This window comes from Melanerpes formicivorus, unplaced genomic scaffold (assembly GCF_026170545.1).
Source record: "Melanerpes formicivorus ecotype bairdi unplaced genomic scaffold, bMelFor1.0.p_v2 SCAF_33, whole genome shotgun sequence".
Lineage (NCBI taxonomy): Eukaryota > Metazoa > Chordata > Aves > Piciformes > Picidae > Melanerpes > Melanerpes formicivorus.
In genome coordinates this window covers 746,792-765,565 of record NW_027142385.1, presented here as the reverse complement: position 1 = coordinate 765,565, position 18,774 = coordinate 746,792, and the positions used below count along the sequence as shown (strand labels likewise).

Genomic DNA, 18,774 nt, shown 5'->3' with positions numbered 1-18,774 from the left:
GGCAAAAGGGAAGTAATTTTCATAATGCTGTGAACTGTTGCCATCAATCCTTCCCCAAAACATTTCTTGTACTTACTCTGTGCAGTGCTGTGCTGCAGGAGCTTTCCTCTGAGCTACTGCCCTTCGTCTCAGGAAGGCTCTCGACCTCGCTCGTGCTCTGGATGCAGAGATCCAAGCCAAAGACCAAAGTCTTTGGGAGTTCAATCTTTCTACAGACTTCAAAGAGCTTGGGATGTATAACTTAGTCCAGACAGAAAGCATAACATACGTTTGGAACAACATTATATATGTAAAAATAGAAAAGATTGAATGACTGTTAAGGAATGAAGTGTGATAGGGAAGCCTGATGTAAAGTGTGCTTGGTATTCACATACCTACTTCCAGCCTCTAACCTAGGTGCCCTGAATGCTAGTAGAAGCACCTACCTTTCCTCCAACAGTTATAAAGACTTTAATTCTCTAAATCATGCCTATGTTGTGTGTCTATACCCGCTGTGAGCAGATGGTGTGACTGTTCCCTAAGGAACTAACTGAGCAACTACTACAAATAGCCAATGCTTGTCCTCAGCACTCAGTGCTGCAGCATTGAGACTACGTGTTTGGGGAGGAAGTAGCAGCTTACAGAGTTAGTCCTTCCAGAAAGCATGAAGGCAAAATAAAAACCCCTGACCAGAAATGCCAAGACCACACATGTTCAGGTATTTCAAAGAATAACACTTTATGTAATTCTTAATATGTTTCAGGCATGCCTATGTTTGTCTCCTTTTGCACTTGCTGAGGTTGAAGGCAGATAACAGAGCATCATCATGCTCATGGAAATCAGGGGAACACAGAGAAATGCTGGTTTCTAATTGTTCTCAACCAGTTCTGCAAACCTGAGCACATTTCCCTGGAGGTGTTCAGAAAAGGATTGGATGTGGCACTTAAAGCCATGGTTTAATTAGTCACGAGGTGTTGGGTGACAGGTTGGACTTGATGATCTCTGAGGTCTTTTCCAACCTGGTTGATTCTGTGATTTCCATACTCAACCAATGCTCATGTGAGGCAAATTAAACTCAGGCCTTTTTGACATCTGCCCACATTCTCTAAATGAATGTATCATATTTCCATATTTACTTAGAACTTTTCAGCAGTTAATCTCTCCCTGTCTCTTTTCTAACTAAACAAAACAAACCAATGAAGCAAGCAAACAAAAAAAAAACAACTTAAGGCAAGACATGAAGAGGATTCTGATACCCACAGGCTACCGATATTGAGTCATGTCTTTGGAACACAGTTTGCTATTTTGCCCTTGGAAGATGCATAAACTCCATGTAGATGATTACAGAGATGGGTCCATTAATTGATATCATCTGGGTTTTCTGTTATTTAATCAATGTCTGGGCTTTGACTGCAAAAGAAGCTTAAACTGACAGCCTCATTCCTTTCTGCTCAACGTTCCCTAACCTGTCTTCTTCGATACACAAATAGAATTTGTGAGGCTGACAAGGGCACAAGTCTCATTACATCATATCAAGGAAATTAGAAATGAATCAATAAACAAAGAAGCAAAGTCCTGATCAGCTTGTTCCTACCACACGACCTGGAATTCTTCACATTTTACCCCTAATCCCACGTCTGATCAAACCAAAATGTCTTCAGGGTCAGGAATGTCTCTGCTTCCTTCTGGTATTTCTTTCTCAGTCTAATCACATCTCAGTAAAAAAAAGCAATGTTTTGTGTCTATGTGTCTTATCTTTATCCTTTGTAGAATTTGTGCTGTTTAATGCTGAAGAAATAATTCAGCAACATACTTCAGGTGATGGGACAGAGCCTTAATGGAGGAGAAATGCTGGCATGGCCCAAGAAACAGATTAAATCCCCATCTTGGCATATTCCTCTTTACTGTGTCTTTCAGTCTAATTTTGACATGGAATTTTCCTGGCATAAATCACACAGGTTTCCCTCTTCCCCTCCACGCCACGCTGCGTAGCTCCGTGTTTTGGTAAATCTCATCTATTAATAGTTGCCCTCTGTGGCTATAAAAAAATACCTCAGTAGTCAAAAGCCAACCCTTGCTAGGGAACAGCTGTGGAGGCCTGAACGCACGCAGGACGCGGCATCACACAGCAAAGCCCTTTCTTGGCTCGGTGTCAGAGCAAACCGATTAAATAAGGCCACAGTCAAGCTAACGGAAAAGGAGCCCCTTCCCTGCGAGAGAGGGGGAGAGAGGCCGGCTCCAGCACCAGGCTGGAGAAACATCAGGCTATTTCCATTTTCTCACTGACATTTTCTTTTGCCTTTTTTTAACTCTGCAACCCCCCCCCCCCCCTTCCCTCCCCTTCCCTCCCCTCCCTTCCCACCCCATGTCTTCCTCGCTCCACCCTTCTGCCAAGCCCCAATAAAACCTTGCACTTCAAGAAATAGGACAAAGACGTCATCGCAGCGGGGACCGAAGGTCGTGGGGTACATTTTGAGGTCTAGTCTACTTTTGGTGTGTGTGTGATTGATTTAACTGATTAAAGCATTTCTGCTCTTCCTGTGCTTTCAGCAGCATCCTGGGTAACTCAAGGGAAATTCAAACCAACCAGCTGTGATCTGTATTACAAAGTCAAGGCTGGGAATGCAACGCAAGGATGTTGATGGGGCCATAGTGGAAAGGGTGAAAGGAGAGGAGTATTGTCTCCTGGTAAAGTGCTTTATGTGTCAGAATGAGGAATAGTCATCTTAGCAGAGGACACAGGGAGTTCCTCATCATCTCAGCACTGTGAGCTAGCAGTCCCATCAAGGAGCGGCTGGTCCGAGACAAGTACCTGGCTCCAGGCAGCAGGAATCACAGAATCACAGAATGTTAGGGGCTGGGAGGGACTTCAAAAGCTCATCCAGTCCAGTCCCCCTGCCAGAGCAGGATCACCTAGAGCAGGTCACACAGGAACACATTCAGGTGGGTCTTGAGTATCTCCAGAGAGGGAGACTCCACAATCCCCCTGGGCAGCCTGTTACAGTGCTCCATCACCCCCACAGCACAATTTTCCCCTTCATGTTTCCATGGACCTTCCTATGCCTCAGCTTCCACCAGTGCCTCTTGTCCTGTCATTGGGCACCACTGTGAAGAGCCTGACTCCATCCTCTTGGCACTCACTCTTTACATCTTCATAAACATTAATGAGGTCACCCCTTAGTCTCCTCTTCTCCAGGCTAAAGAGACCCAGCTCCCTCAGCCTCTTCTCCCCGTATTTCACTCTGAATTTTCATTGCCATGAACCAAAGTTCTTGAAAACCCTTACAGACTGCTAAGTTTCAGGTATTTCCATGGAAAGTGCCTAATGCCACAGCCATTGTGAAGATCAGCAGGGAAATGTTATGGGAGTATGGACTCCTCTGGAAACCAGGCTTGGGATCTCAGCACTTAGAGCGCACCTGGTCTGAGGCTGCAGCACTTACGCAGCCAGTGCCACATCACTTCAGCAATTCTCCAGTTTCCCCAGGGACATTCCACTACAACAAGTTCTCCTGGGAAAGCTGACGAGAATGATAAGAAAAACCAATGTTGCCTTGTGCTGGGGTAACAAACTACCACAGCTTCTCACTGAAGTGCTCAGTTTATTGACATGACAGGGTTCTCGCAGGAGAAGCCTATTTATTATTATCTCCTGGCACTACAGCTGCAAAGATGCATTTTGAGGCAGCAGCAAGAATTTTATTCTCCAAAGCCTTGTAATTCAAGCCTGCTGAAGCTGCCCTCACACAAATCACCGATGACACATCTTTTCAATGTTCAGGGCCAAAATTATTTTTAAAAGCATTGCAGGTAATTGCCACTGCTGTCATCCCAAACCACTGCTCTTTCCACTCTTTGGCCATCACTGATGTAACCCAACAAGTGTCAACAACAAACAAGGGCTGCCCCTGTAATTACTGCACGAAGGGAAAGAATCCGTTCCACAACGAGCGGTATGGATAGCCATGATCAGATCTGTAACTAGAATATATATGAGACCTTCTATGCTTCCAAGGTTTGCTCTGTACTGCTCAAACATCTGGGTCCCTTCTGAAATAACTGGTCTGCAGGGTGCAGGTTTTATCCATCTTTTTCACTGGGATGGATTGGCCACAAGAGTCATTAAAACAACGGCAGAGAAAGTTTGCTGAACCGAGAGCTCCTGAAGAATGTCAGAAAGATCAAATTAGGCCAAAAACTCTACTTCTGGTTTCAGTGGGGTCTCCTTTTAGCAGGGGTCCCTCTAGCAGGGTCCTTCCTTTAAAAGAAAAAGGAAATTAAAAATGAAAAACAGCACTGGGGGAAAAGTTAAGAGTGTACTTCAAATTCACACATGCCAGGAAATTTAGAGTTAAAGGTGAAACTCCACCCTAAAGAGCTCCATCCTGGAGATATTTCAGCGAACAAATATAACGTGTTCTGAAATACAAAGACCCAGTAGGGTGCACTAGGTATGGAGTTTCAGCCTTCACTCCAAATTTCCTGGCTTTTGGGAGGTTTATTAGAGTTTCATACTCCAAACATTCAAGTACTCCAAGAAGTTTCCTCTGTGCAGCTCACCCTGATGCTTTTGGAAGCAGAGAACAAGCACTCAGATGGCGTAGCCACCCATCCATTATTAATGAACCTGAAAACACTTTCTTGCAAATTTATGTTAATTTGCAGTGCTGAAATTACATGCAAACCAGGTAGTTTCAGTTGAGCTACCCTCAGAAGCTTCAGAACTGCAAATCTGCTCAGGAGAAAAGTGAAGGACAGGATTTCATTGACCCCAGCAGAGCACATGCTCCTAATCTCCCTCCACCGTATGTGGGTCCTGTAACTCTGCTTCTGCCAGGGCTGCAATCAAGGAAACACAGAATTGCTTTTGACAGCAGTGGTTTGTGTTCTTGGTCTAAACACTCTCCACGTTGTGGGGTGGGGATATATCTATCTTACTTCTCAATCAGTCTGGTTCTAATGGATGAAGAATGGCTATGGCTTTTCACCACACAGCTTTAATGAAGATGTTAAATATTGAAGTGAGTCCAGCGTATCTCAGATCTGTTGGGCAGTTCTGCTCAGCTGAGAGCTCTGAGGATATTATTACCAGCAACTCTCTGTAGCCCCTCTGATGAGCCACACTCACCATCTTTCTCAAACATGCACACAGAGAAAGCTTTAGGATTATATGATGATTTTGAATGGATCCTTTGACACACAGCTAATGGAGAAGGCATCACACCTACTTCAAAACTGGTCTTGCCAGTCACTCTGCACAAGCTTGTCTTAGTGGTGGGTAGCTGCAAAGGTGATGGGACAGCTCCACACGGTCCTGATCCTGTGGTGTTTGAGAGACAATTAATTCTTAATTCTTCTCACTGCAGTTAAGAGAAAAGAAACTGAGATACCCACTTCTTGGCCTACCTCTAGCCCCAGACTGAATGAAGGAGAGAGCTTGTTCTGTAGTGGTGACCTTCCTTGGGGAAAGAAGGAAGACAGAATAGGGAGGAGGCAGACAGGGACTTAAAACACCAGTGCCAAAGAAGTTCAAACAAGGGCCAATAGACACAGACTGTCCTTCATCTATTGCCTACAGATCTACCTCTGCATCCTTTCCCTTCAATCTTTTCCAAGACCTTCCTCTCTTCTATCCATTTAGCTAATCCCCTCCTCACTCTGATCCAGCTATCAAATTTAAACATACATACACAGCCAAATCCCCTGCCACACACTCCTCATCCCTCTGAAACCCCCCAACAGGCCAACAAATGAGAACAGGAAAGACTACCCAAAAATCACAGGGAATAATTTCTTGGGAGCAATATTAAATATTACTATATATGTTTCTATCTTTGTTTGGGTTTGTTAGTTTTTGGATTTGTTTTGAAGAGAGCAACTGATTAATCTGAGGAAAAGCAAAAAGACAACTTTAGAGGCTCATTTACCCTTCTTCTGTTTTCCTTAATACAAGTAATTTGCTTAAGAAAATAGATCCTCTCTGTTGCTGAAACCTGCCTTCATTGTAAGCTTCAGCTCTCCCAGCTGTATTGAGATCATCACTGCTCTGAAAACCAGCAGGGCACATTTATCTGGTCTTCTGATCACAACTTGCATCTCTTTTTCCAGTCTTCTCACCATATCTGCTGAGGCTGCAGACAAGTCCTAAGTGGCATAAAGGTTTTTGATAACCCCCAAATAGAAACTACCTACAGAAACTTCTGTTTTCTGAGCAATCACACTTGTGGGGTGGCTTTGTCCCCCAGCAGTAAGTTCCCAGATACTGGGCAAAGGGAGAGCTGCTGGGCCAGTGTTCATGCCTTGCTCACAGTGACATTTTCAGCTGAGACTATATAAAGAAAATTCACCTTCCTCTTCTCACCCCTTCTCCTGAACCCTGTGATCCCACAATGTGAAGGCACCAGTAATGCTGTGGGTTTGAAGTGTGGCTGCACAGAGCAATCTCCCCCAGGACACAGCACAAGTCACCACCATCTCTTCCGAAAGGCTTCTGCACATTTCCACTGACAGCAACAGCAAAGGGACAGGAAAAAACCCAACCCAAGTCCAGCAATCCACCTGAGAGTCAAAGCCAAATGCATTGTGCTCATGGATGCTGTAAATGGAGCATGGTGGAGGTGGCTGCTCTGTAATTCCCCAAGGGACAGCTATTGCTTGCAAGAACTAGACTTAAATTCTTAACAAGGAAGAAGTCTGACAGAATGGGGGGAATTGCAAACCTAAGTATTGCACCTGGTTAAGCTTGCCACAGAAACAGCCTGTGCTCTGCATCTTTCTCTGTGTGAAAGGTGCAACCACCTGGATTTGCAGAAGGTTTCAGTCACTGCTAATTAAAGGCTCAAAGGGCACCTCTCACCCACACCTGGAGAGACTATGGGTATGGGAGAAAAGCAAGGAGATGAAGGCAAAGCCTCACAGCTCCTGAGAGAGTCAAGCTGGACATGATCAAACTGGGGGTCTGTGAGAGACAGTATAACTTGAACTGATCAGCAAAGACAATAGAACAGCTTACACACACTGCTGCTTCTCAGGGGATGGGAGGAGATGAGCTTTACCTTGTTTGCTTAAAGAGTGGCTGGTAAGGGGCTGCTGGAGAGCACCCATAATGCAGCTGGTGCTGGAAGACACAGTGCTGCAGAGCAGCGAGAGGCAAACGCAGTCCCAAGTCTGCAGACGCTGTGCCTGCAAATCTGCCATGGGGGGCTCCAGAGCCAAAGGGGTCTGGGTTAGCACCGGAGAATACAATAACACTTTAATCTATTGTCTCTCACAAGGGTTTTTAATGAACTCTGACAGTTTACTCCATAGATTTTACAGGCTGTCTTCATTCCAAGCATCCTGCAGTTTGACCAGACAGTGATCTTTTTACATAATGGATAATGTCCATGAAAGAAACCATGAGTCCTATGAGTCTTGGGGAAAAAATGTTTCCTGAAAGAAGAAAAAACAAAAAAAGCTATTGGAAAAGATGACTGCGGGTCAAGCTAAATCGAGCAAGCTCCTACTGCTTCCAGGGTGTGCAGTCGTATACATAGGAAGAGTTTCTTTAGTACTCAAGTCCTGTCTGTATCAGAATTCAATACTAGACTTATAAATGTCAGCAGCTAGCATGGGAACAGATGTAACTCCTCCCAGCTGATTAACATCCCTGACATCTGGAGTAGAGGACAGAATAAACAGAGCAAACAGAGGATTTCCTGTTGGGATTGGCTTTTGGGTGACAACTACCAAGATAGAGCAGCTCTGTCCTTGAGAGTGGTACCTCCCCACCTTCTAACCAGCCCTGGGGCTGGCAATTAAAGCATTGGACGTTTAGCACTGAATCCCTAGACAAAAACTCTGGTATTTGCTGTATGTCTGCCTGATACCTGTGTGAATGCAGGAACCCTTGATCTCAAGAGCTGCACAATGCTCTCTTCCAGGCAGGGGATTAAGTTCTCAAGCTTCCTGAATTCAAGAGCTTTGATGAATTTCTTCTGTTCTTTCTAGTGTTCAGGATTAGGTGGAAATTAGTCTCTTATTGAGAATCAAGAAGCATTTCTTACAACTTTCCTAGCCCCTAGAAAGGGGCATTAAGTCTGTCTCGCTCCCCTGGAGTAAGTTGTCCATATTTTGCAAAGAAGCCTCATGAAAAGTTATCCAGGGGAAGAGAAAGAAAAAGAGATAAGAGGCTGTTCTGGTCAGAAACTCCACAGAGGAGCCTTGAAATGCAGCCACTGCTGGGTTACTTGCACAAGGTTGATCTGGGCTGTGGATTAGTCAGCTGTGATATGTGTAATGCTACTGCTGTGATCCACATGGCACAGTACAGTGTGCTCTTCATCCAAGACTCTGCCATACCCACTGCTGGGCAAAACCACAATGGAAATTTCTACAAATTGTTCAAACATTTATTCAAAGTCTAATTTACTCCTGACTGGAATGTGCTGATGCCTTTCAGCTTTAGTGAGATGATGTGGGAAGGTGCTCTGGTAAGACCTCACCTATAGTACTGTGTCCAGCTCCGGGGTCCTCAGCATAAGAAAGACATGGACCTGATGGAGAGGGTCCAGAGGAGGGCCATGAAAATGCTCAAAGGACTGGAACACCTCTCCTACAAGGACAGGCTGAGGAAGTTGGGGTGGTTTGGTCTGGAGAAGAGAAGAGAAGACTCCAGGGAGACCTAATAGAGGCCATCCAGTACCTGAAAAGGGCGTACAAGAAGGTTGCAGAGGGACTGTTTCCAAAGGCCTGCAGAGATAGGTTGAGGGGCAATGGTTTATAACTATGGAAGAGTAGATTTAGGTTGGATGTTAGGAGGAAGTTCTTTACCATGAAGTTGGTGGAACACTAGAACAGGTTGCCCAGGGAGGCAGTTGAGGCCCCATCCTTGGAAATATTCACAGTCAAACTTGATGGGACTGAGCAACCTGATCTAATGGAGGATGTCTCTGCTGACTGCAGGGGGGCCTGGACTAGATGACCTTAGGAGGTCTCTTCTGACCCAAGCCATTCTATGATTCTGTGATGTGACACAACACTAAGCTTTGCCAAATTGCTCAACAAAAGTGTTGGAAAGGGCACAGAAAAAGGTGGGATCAGCAGGAATCTCTACTCCAGACCCTTGACTTGGTGTCACCTTGAGTTCTGCAGGCAGGTGCTGCAAATAGACTCTGGAGCATGTACAGCTAGCTCATCCTGTCCCTTGTTTAGGCTGTGCAGAAGGCTTTCAGGAGCCTCCAGGGCACAAATGTGGGTGCTGAAGAAGCCTGTCTCCAGGGTCACTTATTCTGAGGGGATTTCCAGAAAGTATTCAGCAGACTGCATGAATCCAGGGAGATTGAAGAGACGCCAGTAGCTGTAACTGCTTCAGGAATTTCATCAGCGTTTTCCTAAGAAGGCATCAAGGGGAATGTTTTCTTATCTGTCCACACGATCCTGTGGTAAAGGCTGGTGAGCAAGCCCAGTATTACATAAAAGGGATGGGTCAGTTAACCATAGAATGGTGTAAGAATTTGCCACATCAAATGGCACTTGCAGAGCTCGATTTCCTATGCTCCCTTGCTGTTTGTTTCAAGTTTTTTGAAAAGGAGCCATGGTAGGTGCCATGAGCTCAAAGTCTTCCCTATTTTGTAACCAGCAAAATCCCAAACAACAAAAGGAATGTGTCCTTCTGGCAAGTGTGTTTATCCTTGCTCCTTCCCTTTGTATTGGCCAGACCCTATGATCTTAACATGTTCTAATTTCCCAGAACTGCAGAAATAAAGAAAAGCTGAACAGCATTTGCAAATCCTGTGCTGGGACTGAATACATTTTGTCCCACTCTCATGAAATTAATAAAAAGAAGAGAGGCAGATATTCTTGGATAAAGCCTGCTGTGTGGCTAATGATAACCAGGCCCTTGTTCATTCCCTGTAGGCTATTAAAAGAGAGAAGAGATGATCTAGTTGGTACCACAATGTTTTCAGCTTTTCTGCTGAGCCAAGACCCCATCCAACAGTGTTGTCCCTCTGGCAAACTTCTTTATGGATGTATTACTGTACATTATGCACTACCATCCCTGCTACCCAACTATGGCACAGAATCTCAGCTCTTTGAGGGAAAACAGTTTGGGAGAGGTGCCAGAAAGAGATGTTGGAAACAACTACCAAAAACCCAATCCAACTCTGATGCTCTGATCAGCAATAAAGTCACCTTAGTTGCACAACAACAGTGACTGCAGGACACCAACAACATACCAGAGCACTTTGCCCAGGGTGCCAAAAGGATCACAACAAACTTCTAATGCAGAGTGAAGGTGTCTTGAAAGTGTTTCAGTGATACCACAGCTGTGACTGCATTTAGTCAAGTCTCATAACAACTTTCTCCCAGGATGGAAGCTTGATGCACTGGGACTCAGACAATCAGAAGGAGGAAAGTGACTGAAAAGGATCCATCTTCCTTTGGGGATGAAGAGGCACTTGAGAGGGCTTGTGTTTATTAATGCATTAATCAAGCATTAGCACTTCTTGGTTAGTTCCAAGGGACAGAGGTATTTCAGGAATAAACTCTGCATGGCAAACAGCTGGCTACAGCTGCTGTAGATGGTAGAAACAGATGGATGTAGATATAGTAGAAACAAAACCCAGCAGCCACCAAACAAAACCCAGTACCAAGGACGACTGTGAAGAGTCTTCACAGCATAAACCTCAGGAAACTTTTGCTGGGACCATTTCACCATTTTCTACCCTTTCCTCACCAGACTGAAGGCTCTTTTACTTTCTTCTGCTATCACTAGTCTTAACACTGGCAGAGGAAATACCTGGAATGAAACGTGAGCTCTCAGTGGTTGTGAAGACATCTTCATTGATGGTGCAAGGCCTGCACTAGAAGGGACCAAGGATTATACCAATGAAAGTGATGACAAGAGGGGCTGGTGATGCAAAATGGGCCCAGACAGTGCCAACTGAGTCACAGATTTTGACTGAGTCACTAATTGGCATAGCAATGTCTCTCAGGGGATGATGCTGAGGGCAATACCAAAGCCAAACACAGGGTTTGAATCTTCACCCTTTTAGTCAATGAAGGCTTTGCTGCCAAAACTCTAAACTTAAGCTTAAATATTCAAAGCAGTGTTCACTCTTAGAAACCTCATTGATAAGTCCACAGACCTAATTGCTCTGTTTTGCCACACTGAGTGCAAACACCTATCACAGTGTTTGGTAGGAGCTTAACCTAAGCACAACAGCCACCAAATAAAAGCTCCAGAGGGATGGAATATCTTCTGTTGCCCTCCTTGGTTTCATTGTATGATCAACACTGCATTAAAATATCTGTGCAAAGACAGTAAAAGAAGTCTGTTGCAAAAATAATCTTTGCAGGACAGGTGGACTTTGTCAGGCTCTACACCGTGGAAGAGGACCTTCAAACCTTCTTCACTGAATTCAGTATGTCAGTCAAGAAGAGCTGCTTCTCATGCCAAAATGAACATGCACTGGAGCATCTCTCTTTTAAGGATATATAGAGAGACCTGGGACTGTTCAGTCTGGAGAAAAGAAGGCTGAGAGGAGACCTTATTAATGTCTACAATCATCTGAAGGGTGGCTGTCAGGAGGATGGAGCCAGGCTCTTTTCAGTGATACCCAGTGATAGGGTGAGGGGCAATGGACGTAAATTCCATCAGAAGAAATTCCTTCTCAATATGAGGAAAAAAAAATGACTGTGAGGGTGATAGAGCCCTGGAGCAGGCTGCCCAGAGAGGTTGTGGAGTCTCCTCCTCTAGAGATCTTCAAAACCCACCTGGGCATGTTCCTATGTGACCTGCCCTAAATGGTCCTGCTTTGCAGGAGGGTTGGACTTGCTGATCTCTGGAGGTTCCTTCCAACCCCTAGCATTCTATGACTCTATGGTTCTGTTTAGAAGATCTATGACCTCAATGCCATGAAATGCAAATCCTCCAGACGAGTTTGCAAGGTTGGCTGTCTCCAAAAGGAGCACACAACTGCATATGAAAAGCAACTATGCTGTGTTAAGGTAACTTCAGATTTCGGAACTACATTTCCTCCTCGGGCTTGTGCAAATACAATCTGTGCAGCACAAAGACTTCATTGGAAATAGAAACATCTCTGTGTCAGCATAACGTTCAGGCACAGCCTTAAATCCGTCAGCTCCAATCTACAAGGGTTTTCTTGTTTCATTTGGTACGGGAATTATGCTGGTCACAGAAGAAGTGACAAAAAGGGTACCACCAAATGAAAAACAAAGTCACTTTCTAAAAATTGTCCTAGCTGTTATAACTAACACCTCCAGTTCTCAGGGCTACAGTGTTAAAACAATCCAATTTGCATGATGCCTTGGATGATATTTGCTTTGCTGTGTTCCTCTCCAGTTGAACAGCGCTAAAAGATTGCTATTTTTCCTTTCAATATTTCCAATCATTAGCATTTAAAGCCCTTCCTCATCTGAGCTTTGTTCACTGGGAACTGACTGGAGTCAAGCTGAGCTGTAAGGATTTTTTTTTTTTAAAAGCAACCTCACTGGAGTTGGAAAAAAAAAAACAAAAAGAACAAAACCCAAAACAAAACACAAACTGGAAAGGAAGCCTTTCTCTGCAGCTTAATTATGTGTATTTAAAGCTCCAGTAGAGCTGATAATGTTGTTTAAAAAACTCCTCTCTACTTGGGAAGTTACAAATATAGCCTGAATTGCTGTAATGGAAGGGACTCCAGAACAGCTCATACTTCCCTTTTTAACCTGAACTTTAGTGTTGACAGCACAGGGTGTTCTGACCATCTAGAGGTTTTCCCCCATGAATTGCCCTAAAAAAACCTCACAACATGGGATACAGACAACAGGAATTCGGCTTTAACTTTCATATTCTCTGTGTTTATACTTCTAATTCATCCACAGGGAACACTTTCTTCCTTAGACGTACTAGCTCTTATCTGAAGACGACCAAAAGCAAGTTGGAGTAATTGTAGGCACATGGTACTCAACTGATGCAAGTTACTCAGGGGCAGAATCACAGTATCATAGAATACACTGGATCAGAAGGGACCTTTAAAGGTCATCTAGTTCAACACTCCTGCAATAAGTAGGGGCATCCCCAACTAGGCCACGTTGCTCAGGGGTCCTTCAAGCCTGACCTTGAATGTCTCCAGTGATGGGGCTTCAACCATCTTCCTTCTCAACCTGTTCCAGGGCTCCACCACCCTCATAGTGAAGAACTTCTTCCTCATGTTCAAACCAAACCTACACTGCTCCAGTTTAAAACCATTGCCCCTTCTCCAAGTACTAGAGGCCCTTGTAAACAGTTCTTCTCCAGCTCTCTTGTAGGCCTGCTTCAGTTACAGGCTACTGCAAGCTTGCCCTGGAGCCTTCTCTTCTCCTGGTTGAACAATCACAGAATCACAAACCCAACTCTCTCAGCCTGTCTTTGTAGGAAAGGTGCTCCAGCCAATTATCATCTTTGTGGCCCTCCTCTGTACCCTCTCCATCAGGTCCATATCCTTCCTGTGTTGAGGGTCCCAGAGCTGGACACAGTACTCCAGGTGAAATCTCAATGGAGCAGAGCAGAGCAGAGTAACAGAATCACCTCGATCTGATGGCCACACATCTTTTGATGAAACCCAGGATGCAAACTATAACACAAGGAAACCTGTAGCTGAGGAACTCAGGATTCTAGAGGCACATGCATTCACAGAAAGCTGCCCTGCTGCTTGCAGTGAAGTGGTGTTACCTCCATCTTTGTATATCTTAAAAGGGATGCCGAAGACTTCAGTTCCCCACTCAATGCGGGTAACAGCACTGCCAGGGACCTGGTACCCATCTCCCTCCTCATAACCCACAGACTCAGCTTACAGCAGCGCTTACAGAGAGCTGTACTCATAGCATCAAGAATATAGAATAACCTACCTACCTTCAAAGGAGTCCTGCAGAATTAAAGCCTACCTAAGAGTATTCATGTTCTGTTCCATGCCTGCAGGGCTCTTCCCTCTCCAAACACATCTGAGCTTTCTGTGATATCCAATCCCCACTCCTGAGAGGCTGTGGTTAAAATAAACTGTGCAATGCCACAATATGCTGCTCATAACCAAGAGCTCAGGGGGCTCCCAGAGTTGGCTGCTTCGGTCTTTAGCATTAACTTTTCTTTACCCTAGATGGAGAATGCCAGTTCAGTGGCAAGATGCTGTTGAGACCATTAGTGAGATTGCATTTGAACAACTGTAATGTGAGCCAAAAACTAAATTAATTCCAAACTCCAAAGCCCATAATGGCAGCAACACAAGGGTCCAAGAGCCAGCGGGCTGATCAATAGCTAGAGCCATATTCATTAGCGTGATCACAAAAAGAGCTGGCTGAAAGAAATTGCTTACCTGTAGGGAGAGTAGGGGTCAAAACATGTCTTGGTGACTTCTGTTATCTCTGGGTTACAGCATTCCCCACCATCGAAGTTGTACCTCTCGTAGTTACAATCCATGTCACACACCCCGTTCTGCTTCTTCTTGTTGAAGAGCGCGTGGCGCACGTGCCGGCAGTCTCCGCCGTCGTACCCAGTCAAGGTGTGGTTGCACTCAGGGTCACAGTTCTCGTCCCCGATCTTGCTGATGTCACAGTTGGCCAGGATGAGCCGGTGGCGAAGAGAAGAGTTCTTCACCTCCAGCACCTCCAGCTCCCAGGTGATGTTGTAGCGGCTGAAAGCCTCATTGAGGTGCTGGTGCTGGAACTCGATCTGCTGCTGGCTGACGGTGGGGTTCTGGTGCTTGTCGTCGTAGAGATTTACCACGCGGTAGCGAACGACTTTGTTGCGGCGGAAGCTGGGGAGCTTGTTGTAGCTGGCAATGACGTCTGTGTTGTCACAGACTGTCTGGCCACAGAGAGGAGGCTCTAGGCTGGTATCCAGCAAATAGCCATGATGATAGCTGAACTTGCTCTGAGGACTGCTGCCATCCTTCATGGGAGACCAGGTGTTTTTCACATTCAGTAAACTGTCTTGAAGAACTAGCTGAGGTAGAGGCATGTCCTGCCTGTGAATTGCCTGGCCCATGTCCAACAAGATCTCCTTCTGAGACCGGGCTGTCCTCCAGAGGCTGAAGTGCTCTACGTAACCCCGATAGTTCTGGTTCAGGGCATTTCCTCCAACCATGAGCACCTTACACTTCAAGGTCAGCAGACTGAAGACGCTGCCCACTTGCTCTCCACTTGTGGCCACCTGGGCACCATTCACATAGAGTTTCATGAGGTGCCCATCATAGGTGGCAGCCAGATGCACCCACTGGTTGGGGAGGTAGCTGCGATGTGCTGCAATGGTGGTTACTTTGCGAGCACGGTCCGTCTTCAGAGAGAAGAAATAGCGGGGGTCTCTATTCCCCTGGTCACTGACGGTGTTAATCCCCAGGACCCATCCTCGGTCACGGGAGGTGTAAGAACATTTGTCATACAGTCCTATGTGCCCCCAAAAGAGAAATATGAATAAATAAGGATGACAGAACAAGGAATTTAGTCTTTGTACAAATCTCTCTCTTTCTCTACGTATATACACACACTCACCTACACCTGTTAGAAAGTTAGTGTAGAGGAAGGGCACTAAATCATCCAGTGGATGATTGTGAGAGGTCATGTTAAGGCTTGCTAGTAAAGGTCAAGACTTGTCAGTGTGTACAAATGGAATTCTCCTTTCCTGACCAGAGACCAAAACTCTTGCAAATTCCTACCAGCCAAATACTGTAGGGGACGTTTGGTTCTTACCTTCAGAGAAGACATAACATCACTGGTTGAAAAGAAGAACTATCATAGAATCATGGAATTGTTTTGGTTGGAATAGAGCTTTAACATCATTGAGTCCCATCATTAGGCCAACTCTGCCAGGTCACCACCTAATGGTGTCCATCAGTACCACATCTAATAGGTTGGACTCGATGATCCTCAAGGTCCTTTCCAACCTAAGTGATACTGTAATGACCTTTTAACAACCTCCAGTCAACACTGCTCTGGGCTGCCTATTCCATGTCCTGATGACTCATTTAGGGAAGAAATTGTTAATTGTGTCCAACCTAAACCTCTCCTAGCGCAACTTGAGGCTGTTTTCTCTTGTCCTATCACTTGGTCCTTCAGAAGAGAGATACACCTCCACCATGCTCTCCAATCCCCTTTCAGGCAGTTGTAGAGAGCAAGAAGGTCTTCCCTGAGCTTCCTTTTCTGCAGACTGAACAACCCCATCTCCCTCAGCTGGTCCTCATTAGATTTGTGCTCTAGCCCCTTCACCAGCTTCTCAAAGTCTTGAGAAGTAATCCTTATTGATCTCCCTCATACCCCTGAACCCTAAGAGGAAATAAGTATAAAATCTAAGTACTGCACAATCTGAGAAACACTGAGTAGCTGCAATAATCATGGTAAGTACAAGCACACAAATCCTACAGAGAGTGAATGGGATGTGTCCAAGCTACCTTCAGATTCATACTCGATAAAAACCAGTAAGGACAATAGTATGTACTGGTATGCTGAATACACTGAACAAGGTATGCACCACAGCTGGAAAGGGCAAGAAGCATGCATGGATGGACACACACATTCAGAAAGATTCCTGGCTCCTCACACACAGCAAGTGCACCGCAGGGATATAATTATGGGAACTGATCATTAGGACGCTAATGATTTCTCTCATACAAAGTGTGGATCCACACCTAAAGCTCTCTCAAGCAGTCTTCAGACAGCTCCAAGCTGTGGGAAGAGCCCACTCCTTCTCCGCTTGAGCTATGAGGTTTGGCAAGTTAACGACATGCATTTCCATCTCTCAGTTCTGAAAGGCCAAGGGCTGCAGGGACACACCTCAACGGAAAAAATAATCGTTAGAGCCTTCAGCACCAAACGGCCTTTCTACTATCAGTGCACAGAAAACAATCCTTCCCCCAAGCCTCCACTTCCAAAAGCCTAAAGGAGAAATCATAAATCTCTGACAGCTCAGTCCTCATGAAAAGACTAAATATCCCCTTACCTCACCCCTGCACCCTAACCCTCCCAGCACTACAACCAAACAACATCTTCTGCTTCTGACTCAGTTGCTCAACAGCCATCTGCTAACAATCACTCATTAACAGCCCAGTCTTGTCTCCTATCAACAGAGCAAAGGTTACAGGAGCATTTTTCCTCCCCTCTCCTAGCACCCACCTTCCCTACTTTCCTCACACCCTTTCCTTCTCCTCCTTCTCCTCCTCCCCCAGTAAAGAACAGCCTTCTGATGGGAAAGTTAAAAAAAACCTGAAACAGGCCTTTTATTTAATGTCTTTTTTTTCCCCTTTCTTTTCTTTTTTTCTCCTTTTTTCTCCTTCTTTTGTTTTTCCCCTGCAGGCTGGTATTTTGCTAGGGACTCTGAGCTCCCCCTTCTCCTGTTTCCTTCAGAAGAGAGATCCCAGGGTTCGGAAGGTAATGTGTTTATTCATCTGTAGGGCGCACTCAGTTCAAAACCTCTTGGAGTCTAGCTCCTAGTTTATACTGCTACTTCTGAACACAAGAACGGAGAGGAGGAGAACAAGGGGAGGACAAAAACAAATACACTAAAAAAAGAAAAATATGTTTGCTGGGATGGATATGAAGCTGGAGGTGGGGAGATTCAGACTAGAGGTGAGGAGGAAGTTCTTCACCATGAGAGTGGTGAAGCCCTGGAATGGGTTGTCCAGGGAGGTGGTTGAGGCCCTGTCCCTGGAGGTGTTTTAAGTCCAGGCTGGATGAGGCTCTGGCCAGCCTGAAATAGTGTGAGGTGTCCCTGCCCATGGCAGGCGGGTTGGAAGTAAATGATCCTTGTGGTCCCTTCCAACCCTGACTGATTCTATGATATTTACCCCAGAAATTTGTGCTATGAAAGCCAAAGCCATCAATGACCTTCTGGAGTCTGTTTTAAAGTGGTTTTTAATTTTTTTTTCTTTATGGAATAAATGCTTTTACAAAGTATTTCGTTGCAGACGCATGAGAGCCCATAAACATCTGCATCTTTATGAATCTCAAATCACAGAATCACAGAATTACCAAGGTTGGAAGAGACCTCAAAGATCATCGAGTCCAACCTATCACCCAAGACCTCATGACTAAACCATGGCACCAAGTGCCACATCCAATCCCCTCTTAAACACCTCCAGGGATGGGAACTCCACCACTTCCCTGGGCAGCACATTCCAACGGTGAAGGACTCTCTCTGTGAAGAACTTTCTCCTCACCTCCAGCCTAAACCTCTTCTGGCACAGCTTGAGACTGTGTCCTCATGTTCTGGTGCTGATTGACTGGGAGAAGAGACCAACCACCTCCTGGCTACAACCACCCTTCAGGTAGTTGTAGAGAGCAATAAGGTCTCCCCTGAGCCTCCTCTTCTCCAGGCTAAACAACCCCAGCTCCCTCAGCCTCTCCTTGTAGGGCTTGTGCTTGAGGCCTCTCCCCAGCTTCGTTGCCCTTCTCTGGACATGTTCAAGTGTCTCAATGTCCTTCTTAAACTGAGGGGCCCAGAACTGGACACAGGACTCAGGTGTAGGTATTGTCTGGTGACAGTGGGTAGATAGCACTGCAAAGAATGAGGAGACAGTTGGCAGGATGAGGCCTTCCTCCAAATATGTCATTACAAAATAAGTTATAAAAAAATCTCAACTTATTGTAATAAGGCCATTAGAGCTGGACAGACATTTTGCAAGAGGGAGGCTTTTTGCCTGCCAAGAAATGCCAGCATGGTGAGTGCAGAAAAAGGGACGGTGAAATGGGCTAGTCCCAACAAATCTCCCTCAGAAGCTGCAGGGCTTCAACACAAGGCCAGGGGAACCCCAGGGACTCCCACAGTTGTTTTTACTGCAAGCACAG

General features: G+C 45.4%; 1 protein-coding gene across 1 annotated transcript in view; it reads right to left on the bottom strand.

The window, feature by feature from the left end:
* PAPPA (pappalysin 1) overlaps positions 1 to 18,774 on the bottom strand; it is a 210,725-nt gene that overhangs the window by 165,664 nt on the left and 26,287 nt on the right. Inside the window, exon 2 of the mRNA XM_068155635.1 lies at positions 14,313 to 15,381. Coding sequence (XP_068011736.1) covers positions 14,313 to 15,381 — 1,069 coding nt within the window. The remainder of the gene's footprint in view (positions 1 to 14,312; positions 15,382 to 18,774) is intronic.